Source organism: Haliotis asinina, chromosome 6 (assembly GCF_037392515.1).
Source record: "Haliotis asinina isolate JCU_RB_2024 chromosome 6, JCU_Hal_asi_v2, whole genome shotgun sequence".
Classification (NCBI taxonomy): domain Eukaryota; kingdom Metazoa; phylum Mollusca; class Gastropoda; order Lepetellida; family Haliotidae; genus Haliotis; species Haliotis asinina.
In genome coordinates this window covers 63,516,161-63,543,393 of record NC_090285.1, presented here as the reverse complement: position 1 = coordinate 63,543,393, position 27,233 = coordinate 63,516,161, and the positions used below count along the sequence as shown (strand labels likewise).

At 42.4% G+C, this 27,233-nt stretch overlaps 1 protein-coding gene across 1 annotated transcript in view; it reads left to right on the top strand.

Moving 5' to 3' along the window:
* Positions 1-10,615: 10,615 nt before the first annotated feature.
* LOC137286311 (uncharacterized) overlaps positions 10,616-27,233 on the top strand; it is a 46,861-nt gene continuing 30,243 nt past the window's right edge. The window contains exon 1 of the mRNA XM_067818088.1: positions 10,616-10,897. Within this exon, the coding sequence (XP_067674189.1) occupies positions 10,831-10,897 (67 nt within the window). The 5' untranslated portion in view covers positions 10,616-10,830. The remainder of the gene's footprint in view (positions 10,898-27,233) is intronic.

Here is a 27,233-nt window from a genome sequence, read left to right as displayed (position 1 = left end):
TTGATGTTGCCACCACGCCTGAATGCCACATCTGATTAAATATGTTATTATCCCGTTAACCCTCACAATCAAAGGTTGTTTTGAAAAGAGCGCGTTACCTTTCATCCGGTTATTGAGGATCAGATGTCATAATGCTCATACTGTTGCCCATTGGTCTATCTGGACATACTCTTGTATACAAACCACCATGATCTAACTAGAATCATGTTGTCTTAAACATTCACAGGTTCACAAATTGTGGTATTATTGTCGTATGTCCCTATCATTCCTACTTGCTGCATGACGTAACACCGCCATAAAAAAATGCCAATCTGTCTTCTGTTTCGGAAAATGTGTATTCTCCTTAACATAATATCTTATGGTACAGTTTAACTTATAGTCTTTCTCGAAGTACAAAACTTCAGACACTAAAGTCTTTCCCTTGAAGATCCGGGTGAGTTGGTCTTCAGCAACCCATGCTCGTCGTGAGTGAGTGAATTTTGTTTCACACCGCTTTTAACGACATTTAGCAATATAACTGTGGGGACACCAGAAATGGGCTTCACACATTGTGCCCATGCGGGAAATGAATCCCTGGTCTTCTTGTCGAAAGAGGCGACTAACGTGATTGGGTGGGCAGGCTGGCTGATGTGGTTGACAGATGTCATCCCATCCAATTCGCGAACAACGATATTAATGCTGCTGATCACTGGATTGTTTCATCCGGACGTATTTACAGATAGCCGCCATATAGTTTGAATAATCCTGAGTGTGGCGGTAAACACCAACAAACTAAAGTCTTATTTATGTCCAGTCATCTCAGGAGCCATATGCCCTTTGGGCACGCCAGCAACACTTGGGACCGACGTTAGATTTCTCAACACCATACCCATTCTCACCCTGCACCATAACGGGATCCCCATCCTTCGTGAAGGTGGTATAACGTGAATACTGTTCAAAGTGGCACTGAACCCCACTCACTCACCCATAATCTATTGCAGAAATAAGGTTTGACTGTATTTGTATTGGACCATCATACCCAATGGAGTCCTATCTTTGTCTATACCTGAAATTTGTATGCTTCCTTCATTTCTCAAATACGCAAAGACAAATGGGACAAAGTATGACTATTTTGTCCAAATCGTCCATCATTCACTAGAGCCAATGCACACAACAAACTCATACCAACAACAAACACACGTACACGGTCAACGACACCTGGCTGCTAATGACACGGACATTAAAACAACGCTTGATTGATTTTCTTCCCGATCTGCAGCCAGACACATTCATTAAGTTTTGATTCATGAAAAGAAGGCCATCATCCATATTTCACAGTTTCTCCAGAGGCGTGATGAGTGATCACGACAAGAGGAAACGATCTGCTCAGGTCCCGAGATTTCCGTAAATGACCTTACATTGAATGGAATCTCTTCTCAACTCCTTCACTGTTCTGTTTCTGACGAGGGGAGTTTGGAAAGATTCGCACATAGATCAATGAGCCCTTGAAAACTCACAGAGCGACAGGCCTGGAAGGCCCTTCTCGTCACACTCTACTTTGGTTGAGTATTGAAAGTCCGTGCAGCCTGGCGATCCGTCAAGCTTACCTTGTTTGGATCAATATTCGTTAATACCCGTAATAGTCATTATTACGTGGCCAACAATTTCAGGTTAGGAAATGCACGTTCGGATTCATTTAGATGGAGAAAATTGTCCTAATCGATTATGTGTGTATTAATTACTTGTAGTGTATTCCGAAGCTTGGTTTTGCTCTGAATGTCTTTTCATGCTCGACATGTTTGCGTTTTGCTTAAGGATTGGTTTGCTCTGAACGTGCTCTGTGATTAGGTGAATGTCTAGTGTGTCGTTTACCACGTTTCTCATTCCTTAAACTGTATGATCCTGTAATTGAGATCACTAATCATGCTAAAACGTTTCCACTTCCGACACTCTGGATTGCTTGATTCCGAAAGAAGCAGTCATGGGTTGTGCAACATCCTTATTTACGTATTGTTATTCATGACATATTTAGCTTTTTAACATCAACTACTCCAAGCGGTTTGTATAGTTGCTTTGACATTTAAACTGAACTCAATAATTTGAAAGAAGTGTGTAGTTTGTTTCTACCTTGTGACATTTAAAGACCGTAAGTCTAGTCCGATAATAAAAGTATTTTGAAACGTTTCATGTTCAGATAGACAAATAGGTAGTAACATGATTATTCCAGTTGATATTGCTTTCCTATGTGAATTCGATAAAAGACAAGTCACATCTCACTGGGGTCGTGTGACACGGTTGTCCAGACCGGACACGGTTGTCCAGACAACAAGGTATTTTGAGGGAACTGTTGGTCAGTCATAGGGAAAGTGTTGTTACAGATGATAGTACAGTCTTGAGACAGTAGTCCTTTTATTGGGGTCAGTGTGAGTACAGATTCATGATGCAACATGGAGAGAGTAGTCTAGCCCCTGGGATCCCACTCACAGAGTAATGAAACGCCCATCTTTTGAATATGATTTGTTTCCTGGCTGTATCTGTACGTCATCACAGATGCCTACGGTAGTATTATGTTTGTCCATCCGATATTGAACTGCTTCCTTCACTTCATTAAATTATAGCCGCCATATAGCTGCAATGCTTTTGAATGCAGCGTAAGACTAAACACACTCACTCATTTCATAAACAGATAAAAGACGAATAGGACAAAGTATGGACCCGTGCAGTTTTTGGTTAGAATGTTGGCCGTCAGTACCCATGCCCGTCGTATGAGGCGATTAACGGGATTGGGTGGGTAGGCTTGCTGACTTGGTTGACACATGTCATCGGTTCCCAATTTCGCAGACAGATGGTCATGCTGCTGATCACCGACCTCTTAGGTTCAGACTCGATTGTATACAGAGAAACGCCATGTACTGGAATATTGCTGAGTGCGACATAAAACTAAACTCACCCAACATCGTCAACCATTCACTGGAGCTAATGCAAACAACAAACTGGCATCAAGAAACAAACCTGCACGATCATGGCTACCTAGCTGCTAATGACACGCACATTAAAACAACGGTGGACCGATTTTCTTCCCCGTGTGCAGTCAGACACATTCATTAAGTTTGGATTCCAGAAAAAAGGCCTTCATCCATATTTCACAGTTTCTCCAGAGGCGTGATGAGTGATCACGACAAGAGGAAACGCTCTCCTCGGGTAAATGACCTTACGTTGATTGGAATCTCTTCTCAACTCCTTCACTGTTCTGTTACTGACGAGGGGAGTTTGGAAAGATTCGCACATAGATCAATGAGTCCTTGAAAACTCACAGAGCGACAGGCCTGGAAGGCCCTTCTCGTCACACTCTACTTTGGTTGAGTATTGAAAGTCCGTGTAGCCTGGCGATCCGTCAAGCTTACCTTGTTTGGATCAATATTCGTTAATACCCGTAATAGTCATTATTACGTGGCCGACAATTTCACATTAGGAAATGCACGGTCGGATATATTTAGGTAAAGAAAATTGTCCTAATGGATTCTTTGTGTGTTAATAGCTTGTAGTGTAATCTGAAACTTGTTTTTCTCCTTAAGTTTCTCTTATGCTCGACATTTTTGGGGTGTGCTTAAGGATTGGTTTGCTCTGAAGGTGCTCTGTGATTAGATGGATGTCTAGTGTGTCATTTACCTCATTTCTCATTCCTTAAACTGTATGATCCTGTAATTGAGATCACTAATCATGCTAAAACGTTTTCACGTCGGACACTCGAGATTGCTTGATTCCGAAAGCAGCGGTCAGTAATCCAAGATCCTAATTTACACGTTGTTATTCATGACATAATTACCTTTTGAGTACATCAACTGCTTTAAAACTATCGAAGCGTTGTAAATAGTAACTTTGACATTTAAACTTCACTCAATAATTTAAAAGAAGTGTGTAGTTTGTGTTTACCTCGTGACATTTAAAGACTCTTCTACTAGTCCGAGAATTAAAAGCATTGCCTACTCAAATGTTACCTGTTCAGATAGATATATTAGTGATAACGTGATAATGCAAATTGATATTGCTTTTTATGTGAATTCGTTGAAAGGCGACTGAGATTTCACTGGGAGCAGCGTGAGTTACGCGATGATAGGCACACTGGAGACAACTGTCCAAGCAAAATAGGTAGTTTGAGGGAAGCTCAGGTCAGACATCCAGACAGTGTTGCTACGGATGATAGTGCAGTCTATTGGGGTCAGTGCGAATACATATATATGAATCAGTCTGGAGAGTCCCCTTCACTCACTCATGAAATGTCAATCGTTTGAATAAGGTTTGTTCTCTGGATGTGTTTGTATACCATCATATATACGCAAGGTAGTCCCATATTCTTCTCCATCACATATTGGTTTGCTTCCTTCATTTCGCAAACACACAAAGGGCAAAGAGAAAAAGTATGTCTGCTGTGTCAATATAGTCCATCATTCACTTGAGATAATGCACACAAGAAACCCGCATTAACCAACAAACATACACGGTCATCGACACCTGGCTGCTAATGACACCTGGCTGCTAATGATCATGACACGCACATTAAAACAACGCTGGACCGGTTTTCTTCCCCGTGTGCAGTCAGACACATTCATTATGTTTTGATTCCAGAAAAAGGCCTTCATCCATGTTTCACAGTTTCTCCAGGGTCGTGATGGGTGATCACGACAAGAGGAAACGCTCTCCTCGGGTCCCGAGATTTCCGTAAATGACCTTACATTGAATGGAATCTCTTCTCAACTCCTTCACTGTTCTGTTACTGACGCTGGGAGTTTGGAAAGATTCGCACATAGATCAATGAGTCCTTGAAAACTCACAGAGCGACAGGCCTGGAAGGCCCTTCTCGTCACACTCTACTTTGGTTGAGTATTGAAAGTCCGTGCAGCCTGGCGATCCGTCAAGCTTACCTTGTTTGGATCAATATTCGTTAATACCCGTAATAGTCATTATTACGTGGCCAACAATTTTAGGTTGGCAAATGCACGTTCGGATTTATCTAGATTGAGATAACTGTCCTAATCGATTCTTTGTGTATTACTTGCTTGTATTGTAATCTGAAGCTTGGTTTTGCTCTGAATGTCAATTCATGCTCGACATGCTTGCGTTTTGCTTAAGGATTGGTTTGCTCTGAATGTGCTCTGTGATTAGGTGAATGTCTAGTGTGTCGTTTACCTCGTTTCTCATTCCTCAAACTGTATGATCCTGTAATTGAGATCACTAATCATGCTAAAACGTTTCAACTTCCGACACTCTCGATTGCTTGATTCCGAAAGAAGCAGTCAGTAATCCAAGATCCTAATTTACAGATTGTTATTCATGACATAATTACCTTTTGGGTACATCAACTGCTTTAAAACTATCGAAGCGTTGTAAATAGTAACTTTGACATTTAAACTTCACTCAATAATTTAAAAGAAGTGTGCAGTTTGTTTCTACCTCGTGACCTTTAAATACCATTCGTTTAGTCTGAGGAATAAAAGTATTGCCTTTTGAAATGTTTCAAGTCCAGATAGACATAGGTGGTAACGTGATTATGCACATTGATATTGGTTTACTTAATGTGAATTCGTTGAAAGGCGACTGAGATCTCAGAGGGGGTAGCGTGAATTACGTGCAGACATTGGAAACTGACAACCGTGTCAGTATCGTCCGCCATTCACTGGAGCCAATGGAAACAACAAACTAATATCAACATACATGGTCATCGACACCTTGTTGCTAATGACACCTGGCTGCTTATGACACGAACATTAAAAGAACACTGAACTGATCTGCAGCCAGACACATTCTTTAAGTTTTGATTTTAAGCTTGGTTTTGTTCTTAAGTATCCTTAACCCGTTTTTATCCTCTTAAAATGCATGAAAGCGATTACGTCCACCTGCAACAGCTGTGTAAACCCCAGAAGCAGAATCTGATACTATTCTGAAGACCCTAATTCATGGATTGTAATGACCTAATGTATTTACATATAGAATTCTAAAGAAATGGGTTGTTTGTATCATGTGTCAGTAATACAACCCTAGACAGATGACCACAGCAGTGCTTACTGAGATGTCAAACGTTCAGATACTAGTTCATAGGTAGCAACACTTTAATTGTCCCTACTCCAGTAATCGCCCACTTGTGCAAACAACAAAACAACAGCAATCAGGCCCACTATTAACAGTACTTGTGTATCGCTTGCATGGCATTACAAAACAACAGGAAGCAATCACCGTATGTGAAGTGACGCTTCGGGTGTTGTTGCTTTCAAAACATAAAATGGCAAAGTGAGTATACTGATCAAAGTCTTACAACTCGCAAAATATTATCGTCGCATTTATGGTACTGACTGTTCAATCGCAAACTTTTATCGACGCAAAAATTTCCTGGTTTACAGTACATAGGTAGCAACAAAGTGATGCAAATGTTATATCCCTTCTTTCGATGGTACTCCGATTGGGGGCAGTGTGAATTCGGACTGGTGCAACTTGGAGACATTAATGTTAAATTTGGAAAGTATTGTAAAATGTGACTGTCAAACCAATTTGATACTACAGTTTAATGATGTGACCATTCAACAGAATGAATATGTTTTCATATGTGTACAATATTTTATTTATCAATCAAAACGGTTTTCGTTATTCACTTAAGTTGGGTCCGTTTTCTCTATTCCTTGCAAAGACGTATTATATTGGAAAAGCATGAAAGTAAATATCAGGCCGGTATTGTGAGTTGGATAACTTGAGACTGTGGCCCGATTATCAGGGCAGCGCTGATAGTTCAACCTGGTGAAAGTAGTCAGATTATCAGAGCAACACGGACTGACAGTGCAACCTGGAGAGGTCACATAATCAGGGCACTACAGACTGATGGTGCAACCTGGAGACAGTAGTCATATTATCAGGGCAACACGGACTGATGGTGCAACCTGGAGACAGTAGTCAGATTATCAGGGCAACACGGACTGATGGTGCAACCTGGAGACAGTAGTCAGATTATCAGGGCAACACGGACTGATAGTGCAACCTGGAGACAGTAGTCAGATTATCAGGACAGGACGGATTGGTAGTGCATCCTGAGGGTTGTAGTCAGATTTGCAGGGCAGTGTGAGTGCAGACTGATAATGCAAGAGTGAGTGAGTTTAGTTTTACGCAATATATTTAGCAATTTTCCAGCAATATCACTGCGGGGGACATCAGAAATGGACTTCCATGTGGGGATTCGAACCCGGGTCTTCGGCATGACGAGCCAACGCTTTAACCACTAGTCTACCCCACCGCCCCTGATAGTGCAAGAGGTTATTAGAGCTGTGTATGGTCTGTTAGTGCAACCTGGAGACAGTAGTCAAAGTATTAGGGTAGTGTATGTGCGGACTAATAGTGCAACCTGGGGACTGCAGTCATATTATCAGGCCAGTCTGAGTACGTAATGATAGTACAAGACTGACAAGTGGTGGAGTTATCAGGACAGTGTATGGAATGATAGCACAACCTGGAGACAGTAGACCAATCACAGAGCCCAAGCTCTCTCAATAACTACGTCCACTGTTTAAAGAGAGTATAATTTCACCTAAAAGTCTACTCTTGTGAATGTGAAAAATGTCTGCTTGTAGAATTTGCTACAGACATCAGCAGACAAATGAAACAAGATACGGTCGCTCAGTCGATATCCTTTCACCATTCATTGAGCCAGCAAAAGACACATCGACAAACTTTCAGGGTAATTGGATCAATACTCGTAAATACCCGTAATAGTCGTTATGACACGGTCGACAATTTCAGGTTCGAAAATGCACGTTCGTATTCATTTAGGTCAAGAAAATTGTCCTAATCGATTGTTTGTGTGTTAATTGCATGTAGTGTAAACTGGAGCTTGGTTTTGTTCTCAAGTTCTCATTATGCTCGACATTTCCTGCAATTGTCTAAAACGATTATATTGTTGTGAATGCTTTTCCTGATGAGTGGAAACGACAATGGGTCTTTTTCACGTTTAACATATCACGGATGATAAGGTTACCTGGAGACAGTGGACAATTTATCGGGACCAAACCCACTCCCTCACCCGCGGTAAAATTGTCGTCAAGATGATGAGAACGCAGTATAATCAACTTTGGACACGATAAATCAGTCACACGAGTCCGCATCATGTTGATACATCAGACAAATTCCAAGCATCAGTAAGTACGTTGTGAGTCATCAAGCTGTGAGACGATGGCGGATGTGGTGATTTTACAGTAACAGTGATACTGTGAGTAGAGTCGGGTTAAATCTAAGTGATTTACTCACATACACATATAGCTGTGTTATTTCCCTCTCCCGTATGCCGATGGTTCTTGATATGAAATCATACAATCCCCACGCTACACCCGTGTCCACTTACAGGCTGCCTATGTATGATAACGTCAATAACGGTAGTCCCAGAGACTATTTTATATGCAATACACACACTCTGAGCTCATACTTGGTGCAATGAAATCCATAATTTCAAACAGGCAACTGTCAGGACATTCCTTAACGTCGAATTCTAATGAAGATAAAAGACGAATTTACATATCATGTTCTCTTGAAAAAATAACAATGCTTCTGTGACGCATCAAACAGTATTCTATATTTTCAAACAATGTTTTGCGAATGTCATTGTACAAGGTGCCTTAATTTTACAAATACGGATTCGACTCACTTGTTGCAAAACTTTGCGGGGCGGCGGGGGAGCCTAGTGGTTACGGTGCTCGCTCGCCACGCCGGAGACCCGAGTCGATTCCCCACATGGGTACTATGTGTGAAGCCCATTTCGGGTGTCCCCATCCTGATATTGCTGAAAAATTGCCAAACTCAGGGCAAAGCTTTGCAGCCATGATGACTACACGTCGTAGTGACTAGAGGTGAGTCCTGACTGGGATCAAGTTATACAAGTGTACGGATGTGGTTACAGGTCAGCTTTCATCAACACATAGTGCTGCATTATCACAGATGGATGGACGTGTTTTATACAACCAACATGAACATAGATTATGAAAAGAGGTGAGAACTGTAACTGAGGTGTAATCGACAAGCAGCATAACTAAATGTCAATCAGAGATCTTTCTTGGAACCTATGGGGATCCGGTATGGATGTGATCTTCGGCAATTCTTGTTTGTCGTAAGAGGCGACTAAGACAAACGATTGCCAGACTTGCTAGTACAATTGATGCGTTGTCGTAACACAACTGCGTGGATCGATGCTCACGAGATCTCAACCACCGTATAGCTGGTCCAGATACGATAAAGATACGATAACCGATATACCTCCGCTGTTTATCGAAATACTGCAGGTTGGGGTGGTACGTTAGAGTATACACATTAAACTCCTTGTTTAGCTTTTTCACAAACTCATACAGGGGGTAGTATCTGCGATGACGCCGATATCTCTGGTTTCGCGCCACACAATGTACCAGTCGCACAAACTCTTTGTCACATCGGATTATCGCTTCATTGTATTGCACTAAATCTGTGTCACATCTTATTGTGGCTCAGCTGCATAGCACAATCACTGACGCATGGCGATATTGTTATGTCGCAAAATCCGTGTCTCATCTCGCAATATTACATGTTGGCATCGTACAATGATAAATTGCATTATCGCATTCCTATTATCTCTCTCCCTGTTAATTACATATTGGCTGATGTTAGAACTAGTATGGCTGTGTCCATGACGTAACATTGTCTTGTACACGTCGTATTGGCATCTCGAGCATTTGTACATAAAAACATCTCCATTTTCAGTCTTAATTGGCTGAACATAATCCCCCTTTAAGAATCCAGGTCTTTTAACTGTCACTAGTTAACGCTCCATCGTTTTCGGTTCACAATATGCTAATAGAATCATTTTCAAACTCGCAAATAATTCATTCTCGTGATTGAGAAGCGAGTCCATTAAAAACAAAGCAATGGGTTTTCAGCTATTCATTCCCCGTTGCTCTCGCCGAGTTACCGAACGGGAAAATTGCATTTCTTTTGCACAAGAGGAAATTAAAGTGTTGCACGTTTTCGGGTCAGAAATGCAACATAATCAATAATTCAAAGCATGATACATTTTGTTTCGGTTTTCTTTATCTGTTCTCAGTTTGAGCTGATTCTCCATTTTTTAAAATTGATGATGCACATCTGTGGGCTCAGCGAACACAGACTGTTTGAAATACCATTTTACTGCATCTGTCTATTACATAGACAGCCTCTTATATTGTACAGATCTAAAAATTCAATTATTGCGATCACAAGACGCCCATGATCGCTATAAAACTTCAAATCAAATACTGTTAGAGAGCTGTTCCCACAAACGACCAAGGGTCTGAATATTCGCCAACGCCATCGCGTCAAGAAATACAATACCACCGTGAACCACTTACACCCGTGCTACACCAAAACATGTTTTTCCCTTTGTCTGCTATGATGCATCAATTGTCCCAACTGTTAATCATCCGCATTTTTTCACTTGCGCGCAGTCTGTTGACAGATCAATATTTCCAAGGTAACAGTTTTCCAATGACACCGGTTATCTAATTTCACATAACTCTGCGTTAGCCATGCTAAATTATTGAACAACTGTCTTGTTGTCGTGCAAACGATTATGTCTTCCCATTCTTTCAACCTCACGTGACAGAATGTGCTCGTTACTTTCCAGAACAAGTGCTCCCATGCCAGGACTCCCTACCCGGAAGCCAAAATGCGCGATGTGCGGTCTGGGTTAGCTTGTCTGACTCTACACCGGCTGGGCTAGCTGAACAGCTCACTTCGTTCGTCTCAGTTGCTCGACAATGGCGGATTAACAAGTTCAGCGAGCTATTCTCCGCGCCTGTAGTGGAATATGCAAAAACCATGCAGGTCCTCACAGGACTTGTGGTAATATTTGGATTTTTTCTGGAAATATGGGATCCCGCGACTGGTAAGTGGTGTGCGTGACACTGTAGTGTGGCTTTAATAGGTTCAGCGGAGTAACTCACCTGATTATTGTGGGCCTCGGGATTCTGATGCATGTGTCATCGTCATTGTGATCTCACTTTACGTGCTAGCTGAAGATTATATCATCTTTGTAACACAACACACAGTTCAACCCGATGCTGAATCTCAGTCAATTGCATGACTTGAATGGGTGGTGACGATTGTGTTCATATGTCGAACGTGAGTTGAACTGCTTGTATGTTTACCCTCCCTTGTGTCAACATAGCTAAATCAATTTGTATGCTGTAACACGTAACCTAGCGTTATGTGCCATTTAAAGTAGAAATTCACCGCTAGCCTAACCTCTGTTATATGCAGACATGAATTTGTTTTAAAGTATTTTTGAACTTTCTGAGAGCTGTCATGATTCACTGTGTGATAAAGTTCACACGACAAAACCTCGTGTCATTATCGAACATGTGACGCCTAATCTTCGTTACGTAGCCTACCACCCTATCATTACCCTCAACACACACAAGTCTATTGACCGAAGGACATGCAGTGGAGCGAGAGATGGGAGATGTGCTGTTATTTGTGTCCACGTGCTACCTAATTTTCTGAGCAGTTTTCACATAACACAGACGACCATGAGGATTTTCCGTCTGACTGAAGTTTAATTTTCTAGTAACCGAAGCTGGTTCTCTATATATAGCGATGGGGATAGCGAGCGCATGCATAGCGTTCCCCCTGTCAGTGTGGCCTACTTTAAGGCTCTGTTGGAAACAGCTGTTGGACCAAACGGCTAATGATCTATGTGTGTGGACCAGCTTATCTATCTTGCACCTCCTGGCCGGTCGACCGGCCGGCCTCAGGACCCCTCGTCCCTTCCACTGCCCAGATTTTACATTCTCATGCCGCCTCCTCTGGGATCGTTCCTGTTGCAGTGCATTTCGGATTATTTCCTCAAATATCAATTAAATCGACTTCTAATGGCCGCCAGAGAACCAAACGTGCCACAAGAGGATCTCAGGCTGTGGACTTGGACGTGCACCTTCCTAACGTCTTTGTGAATATCCCATTGCAGCTGAAACACTCCCCTGCACATACGCGAAGCTTGCGTTCTGGAGCAGAGCTCATGTTGCTAAGTATAGCTACAGGTATAGCTACAAGTATTATCAGTCTAAACATCGTCGGTATGTGCGGGTATAAATGCCCCGGTCGAGGTCAGAGTGAGGTCGGTTATTGGGGCAGAGGGGATACACTTGACTGAGCCGCTGTGTGACACTTTGCGGCTTGCTATTATACCCGTACTGCAATAGCAAGGAATGATGAATGCATTGATAATTGGCGGTAATTTGTTTCCGCGCCTGCAACACTTCTCGCCGTAGTATTTGTATAGCTTTGATTGATCCCATCCAAAAGTACCCACATAGCGATAGAGGCTTCACGAGAAATATGGATAATAGCATGATCATGTCATGCTCTATGACAAGCTCCATCCACTCGATTAGGAAATATGCCGTCTCGAGGATATGTGCCCAGACGTACATCCAAAACAACGTAACATAGAGCTCCTCCATGATCTCGGAGCTCCCCAAAGAGTTGATGAAACTTGACACAGCGTTGGAGTAGGTCCCTGAAGAGTTTCCACCAACGTTAAGAGTTCAGGACCCCCAGCTAATGCTTTGTGATGTTCAATTGTATTACGGTCCACGAGCCTGCCTTGACATTTTACTTAAGCATCTAGGCCTGGAAAGAAAATATTCCGGGAACTCTCACCTCCTTAGGCAAACTGTTAAATGTACCACTAACGCAATATAAATGATGTGTCACGTGTGGACAATTGGTGGTTGGAGGTTGTGGAACAATAATATCCAGGGGACGAACCTTAATGAACTTTGGCAATTTCTGACCCTCCAAAACCGGATGTTTGTCTAATTAATGTCACGCAAATTGAAATTTGAACTCGGACAGTGGATCCGTCTGTCCGTTTAATACCAAAAAGTGCAGTATTACTCATGTCAGGTTAAACGGATGGGAACGGAATGTAACGGAGCCCCAAAGGATCCGCCGCTTCTGTTAACTCTCTCCTTGTCAGCATGGCGGCACAACGCATCGAAAATGTTGATTTACGATGACAAAAAATAGAATCCCAATTCTGACAACATTCAATCATTATCAAGTGCTTTTCAGTTGAGTTCCAATTTCACAAAATTGAGCGAAATCCCTCGGGATGACAATGTTCCGATTTGCCACCTAGACAGCTCCAGGCCAGTCAGGTTTCAACATTCATCAAACCCCAGCACATTGTTTTGTACGTTGGGCTTACGACGCGTTTACGCAAGCGTGTGTAGAAGGTTATTAATTAGCTCCCAAGTCGGTGCGGGTTTGGTAGTCAGTGTTATTGTATAATGAGATTTAATGAGTAGCTCTGTTGTTGTCTTTAATGACGTGGAGCGTATACTCAGCTGTTGAGATACCAACGTTGTGGGTAATTGCTCTTATTGTAACAGAAGGGGAGAAGCAATTTGTTGCACTCACGTAATGTAATGTGTTCATCTGGTGCACAGGCCGTTACTGTCGGTTGTGTCAACGTGTCTCATTCTAGACGTATGCGAACGTTTTAGTACAACGCAAACACAAATATCGATTATGTTTCATAATATACACTGAAAGTGGACTGTTTGACAGTATGTAAGCGAATTTACAGCAAACAGTCGCCCCTCCTCGCTTCAAATCATGCTTGGGTTAGGTCATCCTAACCCTTTCGATAAACCGACACTAACCTAGACTTGCATAAGTATATGTGGTCAAAATAATAGTTTCAATGATAATTTCTAAATAAATAAATAAGAGACAGGGAGTCCTTAGACTTACTGTCAGCTTATCTAGGCTTGCCTCTTGAAAGGATAGGATTATTATACACCGTGGGCTCAGCATTCTGTACTACCTTGCAGCAAGGCTACCACTAACCCTACATGGTGTTTTGATACGTTTATCCGGGATTGTAAGTTTTATCAGTTTCAAGGCAGGGTTACGAACCGTAGCTTTACCCCCGTATGACCTTGTTCTCATTAATTTGATTATATGAATTCTGACTTGTGGCTATACAGAGGGTGAAAGGGAGGTGGGGCAGCTTAGTGAATAATGCGTTCGTTCGTTACACCGCTGTCCGATGTTCGATTCCCCATGGGTACAATGTGTGGAGCCCATCTGTCGTGTCCCCCGCCGCCACACTGCTAGAATCTTGCTAAACCTGGCGTAAAACCAAAGTCCCTTGCTTAGATGAGTAAACATTACCCTCACAATATGCTGCCATCCACATCACAGGAAGTGAGCTTAGTATGAACGTAGTATGGATTAACAATTCAAATACCTTAATTGACGACGAGCCCAGATTTCCAATTATTGCAGTCTCTTTTACGAAACAATTACAAGATCCATGTTGCGTCATTGGTCGAACGTGTTCTTCAAAAGCCTCAAATTATGGCCAGCTTGCTCAGTAATCCTTTGTATCGTGCTCATTTGGCAGCCCAATATTAGCTCTGGTCAGATAATGGCTCATTTGTTGAACAACGGAAATATTAATCGTGGTCAATATTGATGACCATCAAAAATGACAGTTACGGTAAGCCAGGAGCAACGAATTGCTAACGTAAGGGCCATTACGATAGCTGATGCATTCTTGTGCACGACAAATTCATTTTAAACATGATTGGCTTTGTAAAACTGGAAAGAGTTACATCTCTACATTAGTGGACAATCTCGTAAATGGCTGTGCATTTGGAAAGTTTAAATATCTTCATTCTGATCATATCACCATAACGTTGCAGAGTTTGACTATTGGATCATGCAGTTTCTGATTGTGTAGTGGAGCATGTTGGTTCAACTTCTTAGGGGGCATTGCTTCGTCGTCCAAGGCACCACAATTACCTGTAATTAGTTTCGTCCCTTAGGTATTGTAGAATCCTATGATCAGAAGGTGGAATGCTGGATTCGACGTATGTATGAGGCTTGTCAGCACTGTTCCGAATAAGTGAGTGAGTGAGTTTAGTTTTACGCCGCACTCAGCAGTATTCCAGCTATATTGCGGCGGTCTGTAAATAATCGAGTCTGGACCAGACAATCCAGTGATCAACAACATGAGCATCGATCTGCGCAATTGGGAACCGATGACATGTGTCAACCAAGTCAGCGATCCTGACCACCCGATCCCGTTAGTCGCCTCTTACGACAAGCTGAGTCGCCTTTTATGGCAAGCATGTTCCGAATAATGTAAGACTCGCCACATTTATGTCTCCCCCTCTTTTGACAAACATACATTCTGTAATAAAATATGCCATTTAACAGTTAAAGAGTTAAAGCAAACTCGCTGACTCTACCACTAGTGCTCGTTATGAATGCCTGGACTGTTATTTGATGTTGTTTTGTAAATACCCGGCTTCAGAGTGAATGAATATTGTTGTATGCAAGAGTCAACTGTGTTTCAAGTAAATATACATCGTATCAGTTTAAACTCGGAGCTTGAACCAGGGCAATCGGCGTGAGCAACTAGTTCATCGGGGTACGATTATAGCAAGCCAAGTCAATCTTGACCATCTGATTCCCATCCACTGGGTCCCTCTTTATTGGACGGGGTGGTTGTGTAGAAAAGCGTTCACCCGTCTCGCTGAAGACCCGAGATCGATTCCTCACATGGGTACAATGTGTGAAGTCAATTTCCAGTGTCTCCCGCCCTGATATTGCTTGAATTTTTCTTACAGACGGAAAACTGAACTGAAACTGAAACTCACTCACTTAATATTGGTTGAAAAATGCTGTCAGTTCTGTAAATGCAAACATCCTTCAGTACATCGGTCTGTGTAGCAAAAAAGACGACACGGCGCCGAGCTTAGTATACCGGTGTACAAATAGTTGAACGACCATGTGTTGACCGTAGGGGATTTCGGCTACTTAGGTTCAGCGGCCATGTTGGTCTACATGAAAGCTGGGAAACGTGATTATGTAATTATGGTTGGATGCAGAGCGACGGTCTGGTTGAAAGTAAGCATGGCATTGGTATATTTCTTTGTTAGATTTCCCAAGACACCATATTTATTACGGCTGTTGACAAGTGATTGACATGCAACAGAAACGAATAAAATTGGAAAATATTAAAATGAAAAGTCGATGTGTGAAAAACATATCCAAACATGTTATTCCCTCAGGGATGTTTTGCCATTTATTGGCGGGGCTGCGTGGACGTGTTTGTCCTTCAACGCAATTATGCTAAGATGTCATCACACAGGCCACAGAACAAAGCCACCTACTGGTTCCAAACGGTCTGCCGCAACATCAACTATTATAATTTGAAAATACTGAAATACAAATTGTTTATATTTTACAAACCCCTTCAAATACAGACTGTTTTATGAAACAACAGTTAAAGATAGAGTTGCACAAAATCGCAGATAATTGGTTTACAAAATAGTCTGTTCACTGACAGCATGTAGTCATGCGATTTGAGATGCTGTCTAAAGCTTCTTGCTGCATCGTCGTTCGCGGAGAACCCTCCTTACGATTAGGTCTGTGAAGCATTCAGCCGCCATGTTTTATGACTAATTCATCGAACATGGTATGCGGGTTCCCTTAGTCCTATTTCCTGTGGTCACGTGTAGGCACTCGAGATACACCTCGGGCTGTGTGCGGCGTAAAACGGCATTCGCCCCTTGAAACCACTAACGAGTTCCTCCTTGTCGTAATGGTTCCCGAGGGGGTTGCTGATCCAGGGGGATACAGTGAATCATCACTCTGGCCTGTAACTAACAAGTCTGGACCGGGCAAGCTGGTGGTTGACCAAATTATCAATGACCCATGCTGTCGGGGCGCCATGACATACAAATAGGTCAGAGATGGTCTTTTGAAACCCTGTGATTAATTCAGTCGAAAACTGTCCTGCTGATCTACAAGTCAGGTTTAGTTCAGTATCGTTTTCTGTTCTGTATTGAAAGTCAGTCCGATCATGGACATTCTCAATAAAATGTTATTCTTGGTCACGGATGTTACAGGAATGTATTGACAAAGGTATGCGTGTTTCTCCCTTTAGCTATATCAGGATCCGCAGATATTCGATTCAAAACTCACTTGTGATTATCGCTATGATTGTGACCATTTGACTGGAAGCATGGTCTTAGCCGATGTAGGGAAGTGAGTGAGTGCGTCAGTTGGGTTTTGCGCCGCTTTTAGCAATATTTCAGCAACATCATGGCGGGTGACAGATATGGACTTCACACTTTGTACCAGTGTGGAGAATCGAACTCGGGTATTCTTGACGTGCGTTGGCTTTAACCACTAGGCGCCCCCATTGCACACGATGTGGTAAATATTCCAGGGGAGTCAGGTGCGTCACTCCAACATCTGCAATCCTACGTAACATGACGCCTCAGCTGTGAACTTTCTGTGGAAATACAGGATAAATATAGGTACACAGCCATGTATGAATGGATGCACACCTTACAGGGGATGTGAGAAGTAAATTGATGGATCGGATGGTAACGTGGTTGATTGCGTTACCTCGACGTTGTGGAACGTTGCGTCAGCAAATCTCGACCTTGTGAATCGTTGTGTCATCATACCTCGACATTGTGGATGTTGCTCACACCCTCAGTTGCTCTAACAGTAACAGACACGATTATTTACATAATACCTTAATATAGTTGGAATATTGCGGTGTTCAACATTAATGACAGACAGGCATGCTTCTCGCACACGCACACACACTCACATCGCCACTCTGGTGATCCATCCTAACGACAAGCTTTCATCGTGTCGTCTCACCCAACCATCTCTGTACTATCATGTTATTCAGGCCGATCCATCAGCTCCGCGACTAGAAAGTAATCACCGTTATTTCGCCATCGGTAGTGCTTTAAGATAAGAACCAGGGAAACTACTTCACGGAGGTGTCAAGGATGATTGATACTCAGACAGTTTGAACCTCATGCCCTTATGCGAGTCTTACAGCAATCAATTAAGTTAAACCCAAATACTCACCATAACAATGCATTGCAGCGTTCCCTTGCTGAACTAACAGTATACTGATGATGTCGTTATTACATTAAACGTCAAGTTATGTGATACCGACTGACCACAAGTCAGGATTTTTGTCTCCCTATAAACATGGACCTCATGGATCACTTTAAATCGGTAACCTGTCTGGGCGACGGCAGAATGTAGGCAGGAGAAAACCTATACCTTTATCATTGAAACCTGATCTAGTTTGGAAGAAGATAAAGATTTACTGGAGCGACGGAAGATTGATTTAGAGCGGAAAGATATTAAAATAAATGACGAGACGTTTTTTTGTGGAATGAATTATCGCTTTTAATCTTTTTTCCCCTAAGTCGATTTCTGCGCTTGTTGGCCTGCAGCCTTCATTTGAATCTTAATGGACATGCTTACTCCGAAAACGGTTACGAAACGAGACTAGATTGGCATTTAAATTGTAGTATACAGAAGCTTTTTTGTACTGAGCCTCTGTAATTCAACCTGATTGTGTACTCATGTAATACTGCCACCGTAAACCCTTCCAGCTGAAGTGATGTCTTGTGTCTTTACGAAGCTCAAAGGTCAATTCCAATATCCAACCTAATGTTGACAAATATGAACATGCATTCCCGCTTTCCCTCAGACCGTGCATACAATTGCGCTTTTATCTGTAGCTCTTTCATTTCTTTTAACGACCTTGGGAGGTTTTGTTTGGAATTTACAGTGTGACTATTTGACGTATACCGCCCATCTATTATGCACATTGTTAACTAGGCGGTCGTCTACTGATAGAGGCACAGCTGCTGCTGCTGTTGGCCTGGCAAGTGTACGTCAAACTCCTCTTGATAACGTACACACCTGAGACGCTGGAACTGTAACCTTCAACGTTCGATTTTTAGCAACAGCATTAACAACTTTAACTGGTCGAGCGAAATTTCATTTCCGAATCATCAATTGTTTTTGTCTCCACATGGCAACGCGATTGTTTATGCAGTGATCTTATTGAGGTTGTGGAATTATTTAAGTTTGTGGATGAGGAATGACGGAACGATGCCTTAGGGGTTCAGATAGAAGCGTACGGCTTCTGTTTTGTGAGTTTAAGGCAGACCGACTAACTGGAGCTGGATCGATGCTAAGCGCGTAACTGCTGGCATAGAAGGGTCTTTTCAGTTTACAGGAAGTTTGTCTTCAAAACCCTGCAGTGAATGGGTACCCGGTAGGATGCGCCTACTGGCCATTTCGGGTTTTATTACTTGAGCTGAGTAGGAAAAGTCGAATGCACACTGGCCGACAGAACCGGTTAATAGCCGTGGAACGCGCATTGAATTCGGCGCCCTAGATTAGCACAGTTCTCCGTTATGCTGTTATTATTGGTATTAGTATTTTGGAGGGAAAGTGTTCTGGGTTCCTTTGACCAGAGTAGGGTGTGATCTGTAGTCCAGTCTTTAAACCGTTCGCTATCGTCGCCGATGGTCCGATTCCCCACACACCCTCGTTCTGATGGGCGAGAATAACTTTAGCACCAACGAAATATTGCCCGAACCGTTGTTACTCGGTCACTGACCATTAATTCCAAGGGAAAATTATTTTCTTAGCATTTCTTTGACGCTTGTTGGTGATGTCCTTCATTTGTGTTGACCTTCCTTCAGCTATCGCAAATGAACGTTTGAGCGGATCAGCCTTCCTGGTTATAGGATGAGATTGGTGTTACTGCTGGCTTGATATTGAGTGCATCCACCTGGAGATCTAATCACTTCCGAATTAGCATAGATCCGATTGTGGAATTTCGTTATAAATACGAGTAACGGAAACTAGAGAGATCAGCAGGATGGTTGAAGAAAGTTCATTGTATTAAACGATGGTACAGATTTTTCTTTAAATGATTGTCAGCTCTATTTATTCAGATCGGAAGATATTCAACCCTAAAAGAACCCAACAGCCCGAGGCATAACTTCAAGCCTCACCCAAAGGCCGTTCTGAAGTCAATGGATATACATTAATTCTCTCCTTAATGAAGGCATGTTTTGGTAATCTGACAATACGTCAGTCTTGTACGGGGACTGTTCTTTTATGTATATAATCTAGTAATTAGGAGCTGCCTTGATAATCACCTACACCGACCCTGTGCAAGCCTGCATCATGTCAGCTGCCTTATTGTGGTCGGTCTTAACCATGAACGAAATCTGTCCAAGAAATAAAAATATATTTTTCTCTAAAGCATATTATCTGCATTCTGTCTGTCTTCATCTGCCTGTCACATTTCCTGAAAATGTACATGTAATCATGTATTCGTGAACATCAGGGATGTAGCATCCCACTCATATGAAGAATACAGCCATTGTAAGTCAAAAGAGAGTTGTATCATTGTAGTTTTAAAAAAGTCTTCTGGCTCCTTTATATTGAATTTCATGAAAATGATTTAAAATATTTTCATTTATTTTCATTTCTGAAACTAGTTCAGCTGTCTTTAACTCGCAACACTTGCAGCAGATCATTTGTTCGACTTGATGACTTCAATTTGTTATTGTGTGAACACCATTCGTACAACAGGATGTTAATACTGTTCCTTAGGTGGCGTCATCGTCTTTGTGTGTTGGAATTCTGCAGCCCCTGGCGTTTTTTCTTTGTCAGAGACGATCCCAATGACACAACCTTTTAAGTACAATGATGATTGAAGGTCTGCGGCCAGGAGCATGCTAAGTCACGACAGGAACACTGGTGATGCCCTGCATTCCTTCTCTTCCACAAAACCAAAAAAACTCTCAGCAAAATCCTCAAACGCATTCATCATTAATAACCTAGGCGTGTTGATACCTAAAGTGTTAATTGCAGGGCCTTGGATGGCATGTGTTGTCTTTAAAGACAGGCAGTCGGATAAACCTAATGAATAATTTATCCACGTTTCAAAGACAAGTCAACACAGAATACTCTGTGATATAATGACTTTATTTGATTGAGACTATTCCAAGAGAGAGAGTTTTCATTTTCAGAGATTTTTCTATCGAATATACTGAGGCACGAAACAACATCATTTCTCCCCACTGGCTATGAAATGTTTATGGCATCAGCGTCTGGCCTGTCGTTGTTTCGCGGTCGCCGAGAAGTCCACAATCGTTGTTTTGTTTTCATTAATTGAGTTTAACTATCTTAGCGAGAATGTTACAGTTTGGCCTGCGTCTGTAACACAATTACCACATCACTGGCTTATACGCTATTGATTCTACACCATGTGGCTGCCTCGATATGCCTCCTCTCTTGGGGATTTCGAGTCAGATACCGTGGCTTCATCTCACAACTCTCTGGCATGTCATGGAAATATTAACTTCGTCAGCGTTGCATTCAAAGCCTCACAACTAAATACGTGACGCTTGCTGTCAACTATTCTTATACGGTTCGTTGCTCTAGTCTCAAACCTCAATTGAATTCCAGCAATGTTTAATAACCAAGATCTAATCCCACAGAAAGGCACCGACTGCCCTGTCATTTAATTCTAAGCTGACCTGGAGACGCAATGTTCTTCTTTTTTCACGTTTGGCTACACATTATATCATGGCTCATCTTTAAGAAAGGAAACGAATGGTTGGTATTTGTAGTAAAGCTATCAAAGTCTAAAGGAAATCGAGGTTAAGCGGCAACACCAGGGCTTCCATTGTGAGTGGTCAGTGAACCAGATTGTTGTCCAGTACCAGTCCATCCTCATCCTGACGCTGAAGATTGTCCAACATCAAACCGTGTTTTGCGACATACAAAGACTCGCCTGTCAGGAAGCATGTTCTTTGTTGGCCCACAAGGCGCATGAAGTAAATTAACGCCACATGCAACTCGGAAAGGAGATTATCTGATGATAAAATCTCACGCTGTTAACAAGTTCAAATGTCGTGCTGTATTAGGATGCCCGAGGGTTGGTAAACGGAGCGTTATCTCCGCGAGCTAAATGCTGTCCATTGATGACCAGGGTTGGGTTTGTGTATTGGTCGACGTGGGTAATATACCGAGATAAACTATGCGATAAGGGAGCCGGGCAGGAACGTTGGCCAGCTTTATTTCATTTTAGGGCCCTGTTGTATAATTCGGTCATGTAATGACTCATATGCAACGTTATCTTGATTAAAATTCAAGAGTCTTGAAACACTGAGGTTTCCATGTTGAAAGTCCAGGGTAAGGACCGCGAGGGTTGTATTGTGGGGATTAAAGGATATAGGTTGGGTTTGTTAGATAAGAGAGAATGCGTTAGATGCGCGACGGTATAGAAAAACGTGTTTCCTTGTAAAACAATCCTTGAATCCATGTGTGTGCTATGAAATGGGAATGCAAAATAGTGGGGGAAACGTGTGACTGTCTGTGTTGACTGTGTGGCTGATTGTGGGGAAATGTGTGGGTGGGAAAATGTGTGGCTGGGTCAGGGATTGTGTGTGTACTTGGGAAAATGTGTGGCAGGGGTAAGAGAATGTGTGACTGGGGTAGGATACCGTGGCTGTGGGTGGGGGACTGTGGCTGTGGTGGGAGACTGAGGGCACTGTATGGCTTGGGGTGGGGTGCTGTGTGGGGGTGGGTGGGAAAATGTGTGACTGGGGTAAGGGAATGTGTGGCTGGGGTAGGATAATGTGTGGCTGGGTGTCTGGGACTTGATTGGGGGTCGGGGACTTCACTTAGGATTGGGGAATGTGTGACTGGGGGTGGGGGACTTTGCAGCTTGGGGTATGGGTGCTGTGTGGGTGTAGGTGGGAAAATATGTGGCTGCTTTAGGGGAATGTGTGACTGGGGTAGGAAACTGTGTGGCTGGATGTGGGGGGACAGTGTGGCTGGTGAGGGGTGACTGTGTGGCTCGGGGAGGTACTGCATGGCAGGACATGGTATGTCACATGTTCCAAGCATGATATAATATATTCAAAGATAAGGGTTAAGGTAGTTAGAATGTTACAGTGTTGTTAGGGTAATTCAGATTATAACATGTTCAGATTTTGACATTGAGCTCAAAGTCAAATAGGATGAAATGTGTACAGATTATATTGGTATTAGGTGCCATCATGTGCAAGTTGCATAAACTTACATACAATGCCGACCCGCGAAGGTCCCAGGGTAGAATAGGCCTTCAGCAACCCATGCTTGCCAAAAAAGTGACTATGCTTGTCGTAAGAGGCGACTAACTTGATAGGATGGTCAGGCTCACTGACTTGGTTGACACATGTGATCGGTTCCCAGTTGCGCAGATCGATGTTCCTGCTGTTGATCACTGGATTGTCTGTTCAAGACCTGTTACAGACCACCGTCATATAGCCGGAATATTGGTGAGTGCTGCGTAATACTAAGCTCGCCCACTCACTCACTCACTCGCTACATACAATGAACGTTGTGAAATGTTAACATAAATGTGTAAATCGTATTGATATGAAGAATGACAAGGCAGATTTACAACAGTCACAGCAGGTCAGGTGATATCGTGATGTGTACAACTCGTGAGAATGCAGTGTTGTGTTAAACCGTGTTGCGCTAATAACACTGCCGAGGATGTAGGGCTAATTATATGTCTACCTTCAGTTAGCAGACGCTAACAATGGAACTGCACATGGTTAATTCTCTCTCTCCTCTCTCACATGAAGACCGTGAACATGTGCAGACCCTAAACATGTTCAAACTCTCACGCGTCAAAACTGGAGGACACGAATTTATTTAGGTTTGTGCTCATTATCTCGGGCTATCTAACACAACATCATTTTTTCACTGTGTAAGCCCGATCTGTTTACATGACTTTCCTTCACTATCATGATAAAACATTATCTTAGTTTAGGAAGTGACGTCACCTCGCTATATCTCTCACCAGATGTTTTGCACATGAGTAATGTGTCGGTATAGGTTCGTACAGACATCACTAACAAAATGTACCACAAGGGAATGGACATGAAGTGCTTAGGATAGTAAACACTACGACTGTATCAGTGGTAGTGAATTTGTAAGAGTGTAGAAGATTTTATTTTTTAACGCCGCGCTCAGCAATATTCCAGCTCCATGGTGGCGGGCTGTGAGTATCAGCATGGGCCAGACAATCCAGTGATCAACATAATGAGCAGTTGGGATACGATGGCGTATGTCAACCGAGTGTGATCAGCGATCGCCAACGTCGCCTCTTGCCATAAGCATTGGTTGCTGAAGACTAGCTCCATTCGGGATCTTCATTTTCGAGTTTTCCGTATCATGGAATATGTACAATATGTTTAATACCAAATGAAAGCCTGCATTGTGGCTTTTAAAATCTACCCCAACAGTCGTCTGTAATTTCATCAGCTTCCCCAAACACAGGTCTTCCATCATCATTCATCATTTCATCGTTAACATCATCAATTGTTTAGGTGACACTCGATTTAAAAGAAATGGCATAATTATGTCATGTGGAAAACTTTCAGAAGAAAATAGCTTTACTTGAAAAGTTTCCGAAGGACGATTCATCACTTTCAATTTGCCGTGTTTGTGAAGCCTAATAATGCTCAGTTAGCCGTTCTCAAAAACCAACTACTGTAATAAAATGTGCTTGTCTAGCATAACGCTCCAGGGACCTGCATGTTCTACCATCGTTCTCCAAAGCTGGGTCTCTTTATGTGGTTATTTCAGTCTTGAGGTGGTGGACAATCCCATGTTGTTTCTCGGCAAAGAGTTAAGTTAATGGCGTCCACAGCTGGATTTAAACTCCTTGCCGTTTTTATATCTGAGAAATGTAGAAGATTGGTGTCGACAAAATGTTAACACTAAACAACGCTACGTTGTTGTATCCAGCTATGTTCCCTGAGGTATTATTGAATTTCTTAATAAACCAAGATTAAAATCAAATGCTGGTTGATTTATTGCCACCGACATATGTTTCAGGATCAATATTTTCCTCCAGTCGAGGAGTGTGCAAGCGGATCTTATCTCAATGTCCCTCATCAACAACTGCTTTGAACTGCAGTAATTTTGCCCTGATGTAGATTTTTAGTATGGTCGATTTCCATTCAGCTCCGCTGATTATACTACGCCTGCATGTTCTGCATAATCTAAAACTGCATGATCTTAAACAATTGCCCTCGCGTGATGCGTCGCAACTGTTGAATACGTTCATGATGCGTCTCAACCGTTGATGTGTTGGCGATGCGCTCGGCGTTGTTTTCCTGGGGTGCTTGAACGTCATGGGAACACTATATCCCCGGAGGAGTCAACACTCAGGCGATAAAAGTCATAAGGTATTAATAATACAGTCTGGAAAATATAATTACACGATATTGTTCCTGAGTTTTACGGAGGGGGATATTGTGTCGGTCACTGATTAAAAACACGGATTTATTTCTTTGTAAATAGAGAAGGCGAATGAGGGTTTTTGCAAACTTATTACAGGATGTCATTCATGTCCAACAAACAGTGCATTTAATTTCGTTAAACCCGAGAACAAGTTATTTAATCAAACTTTGTCCTCTGAGAAATATATAAATATAGAAACCCACGTTCTGCCCGCTCCCCATATCCTACCCTTCCCGTCAGGACTCGCGTTACAAGCGGTGCGTTATACTACAGGAATTCAAACGACGAAACCCTTTCCTTTGTGAATATCAGAGTTCATATACTATTCCAACTGCATGACTTTACTTACCGTTGAAGTCACTAACCCAGAGTTTCACAAATATACCGCTATAATCGGTTATTAGGATGTCACAAATTTTGACAGCTTTGACTAAGATCGCATGTAGTGAGTGCGTGGATGAGTTTATTTTTATGCCGCACTCAGCAATATTCCACCTATATGCTGCAGTCTGTAAATAATTGAGTCTGGACCAGACAATACAGTGATCAACAGCATGAGCATCGATCTTCGCAAATGTGAATCTATGACTGTGTCAACCAAGTCGGCGAGCGTGACCACCTGATTCCGGTAGTCGCCACTTACGACAAGCATGGGTTACTGAAGGCCAGTATTTTAACACGGACCAACACTGGTACATCACATGTAATACCATGTGTTACATGTAATCTCAGATTCTCACCTCAACCATGATTGCAGTTTGGTTGAATGGGTGTGCGTGTATTGTGCTTACTTCAATATACAGATGTTGAGGGTGACATATATTATTGAAAAAAGGAGGGGATACTCCATTGAGGGGATGCCACTAGCCAGTAGCAATGCATATGAGAAAAGATAATGCATATCTATACATATGAAACATTTCCAATGGAATGCAATAAGTTAATTTCTCTTCATCATCTGTTTCCTCCTTGATTCTCATTTGCATTTTATCAATCTTGTAAAGCCAATATCCCCTGCCTTTTTGAATGGTATACATGTATTTCGATATAATTACCGTACCCCGCCCAGCGACAAGGTCCATGCATGTAAGGCTGAGCGACTTGAACTTTCGATTAAGTGTATAAATCACACATGCGATCAACTGTGATATATGGTCTGTTAATAATCTCTGTGAGTTTGAAATCTGAAGCGGTTGTCCCGAGGGATCCCTCTTTAGAAAACGTAGAACCCCCACCTCCCCGTTTCTACGTCCCCCAAACCAAATTATATAAAGGCAGGTCGCAGTCAGCACGTGAAGTGTGGATCCTTTGCATGTCACCGCGCACCTGTATGCCATCAGCCAGCTGTTTTCCAATTCCAGCGAAATCGATTCATGTTTGAAATGCGCCCAGCAATATTTTCTGATAATAAGAGACGTCTTAAGAGGACGACTGGTCACGTTTTGAGACCTGTTTGGGTGCATGACATCGTACTTAGAAGGAGCGAATAGATGCTCATGATATCAATCACTGACTGAAATCCTAAGACTCGAATATTTGCACGTCGCCACTGCGCTGATGAAAAACTGCTGAGTTCTGCGTTCAGCAGTAAAACAGATATTTAGACAAATCCTTATCAGGACTGAATTAAAATACAGAGCGTCATTATCTAGCTGAAATAATGCCGACTGCAACATGACCTCGCTAACGGAAGTGCATAGCTCTGTAAACCAGATCTAAGGCTATTTCCGTGTACGGAAACTACCACAGTGCTGAACGTCCATCAGTAGCAACATTTGGTATTTGAAACCGGAATGAATGAAACAATAACCACGTCATAGATCTCTTGTTTGTGAATTATACCTTTCTGAAATGTCAACATCTGCACTTGACAGAGACTTGTTTGCGTGACCTTTCAGCGCAGACTCGGTACATTCACATAAGTGTCACATAAAGCCATCCTTAGTTGATCTGGACGCTCATGATATTCTCCACGCTCCCAAAGCGAAACTCCCACATGTACGTTCAGACCAAGTCTGGAGAAGTAATAGTGACAGCAGCTTACATGA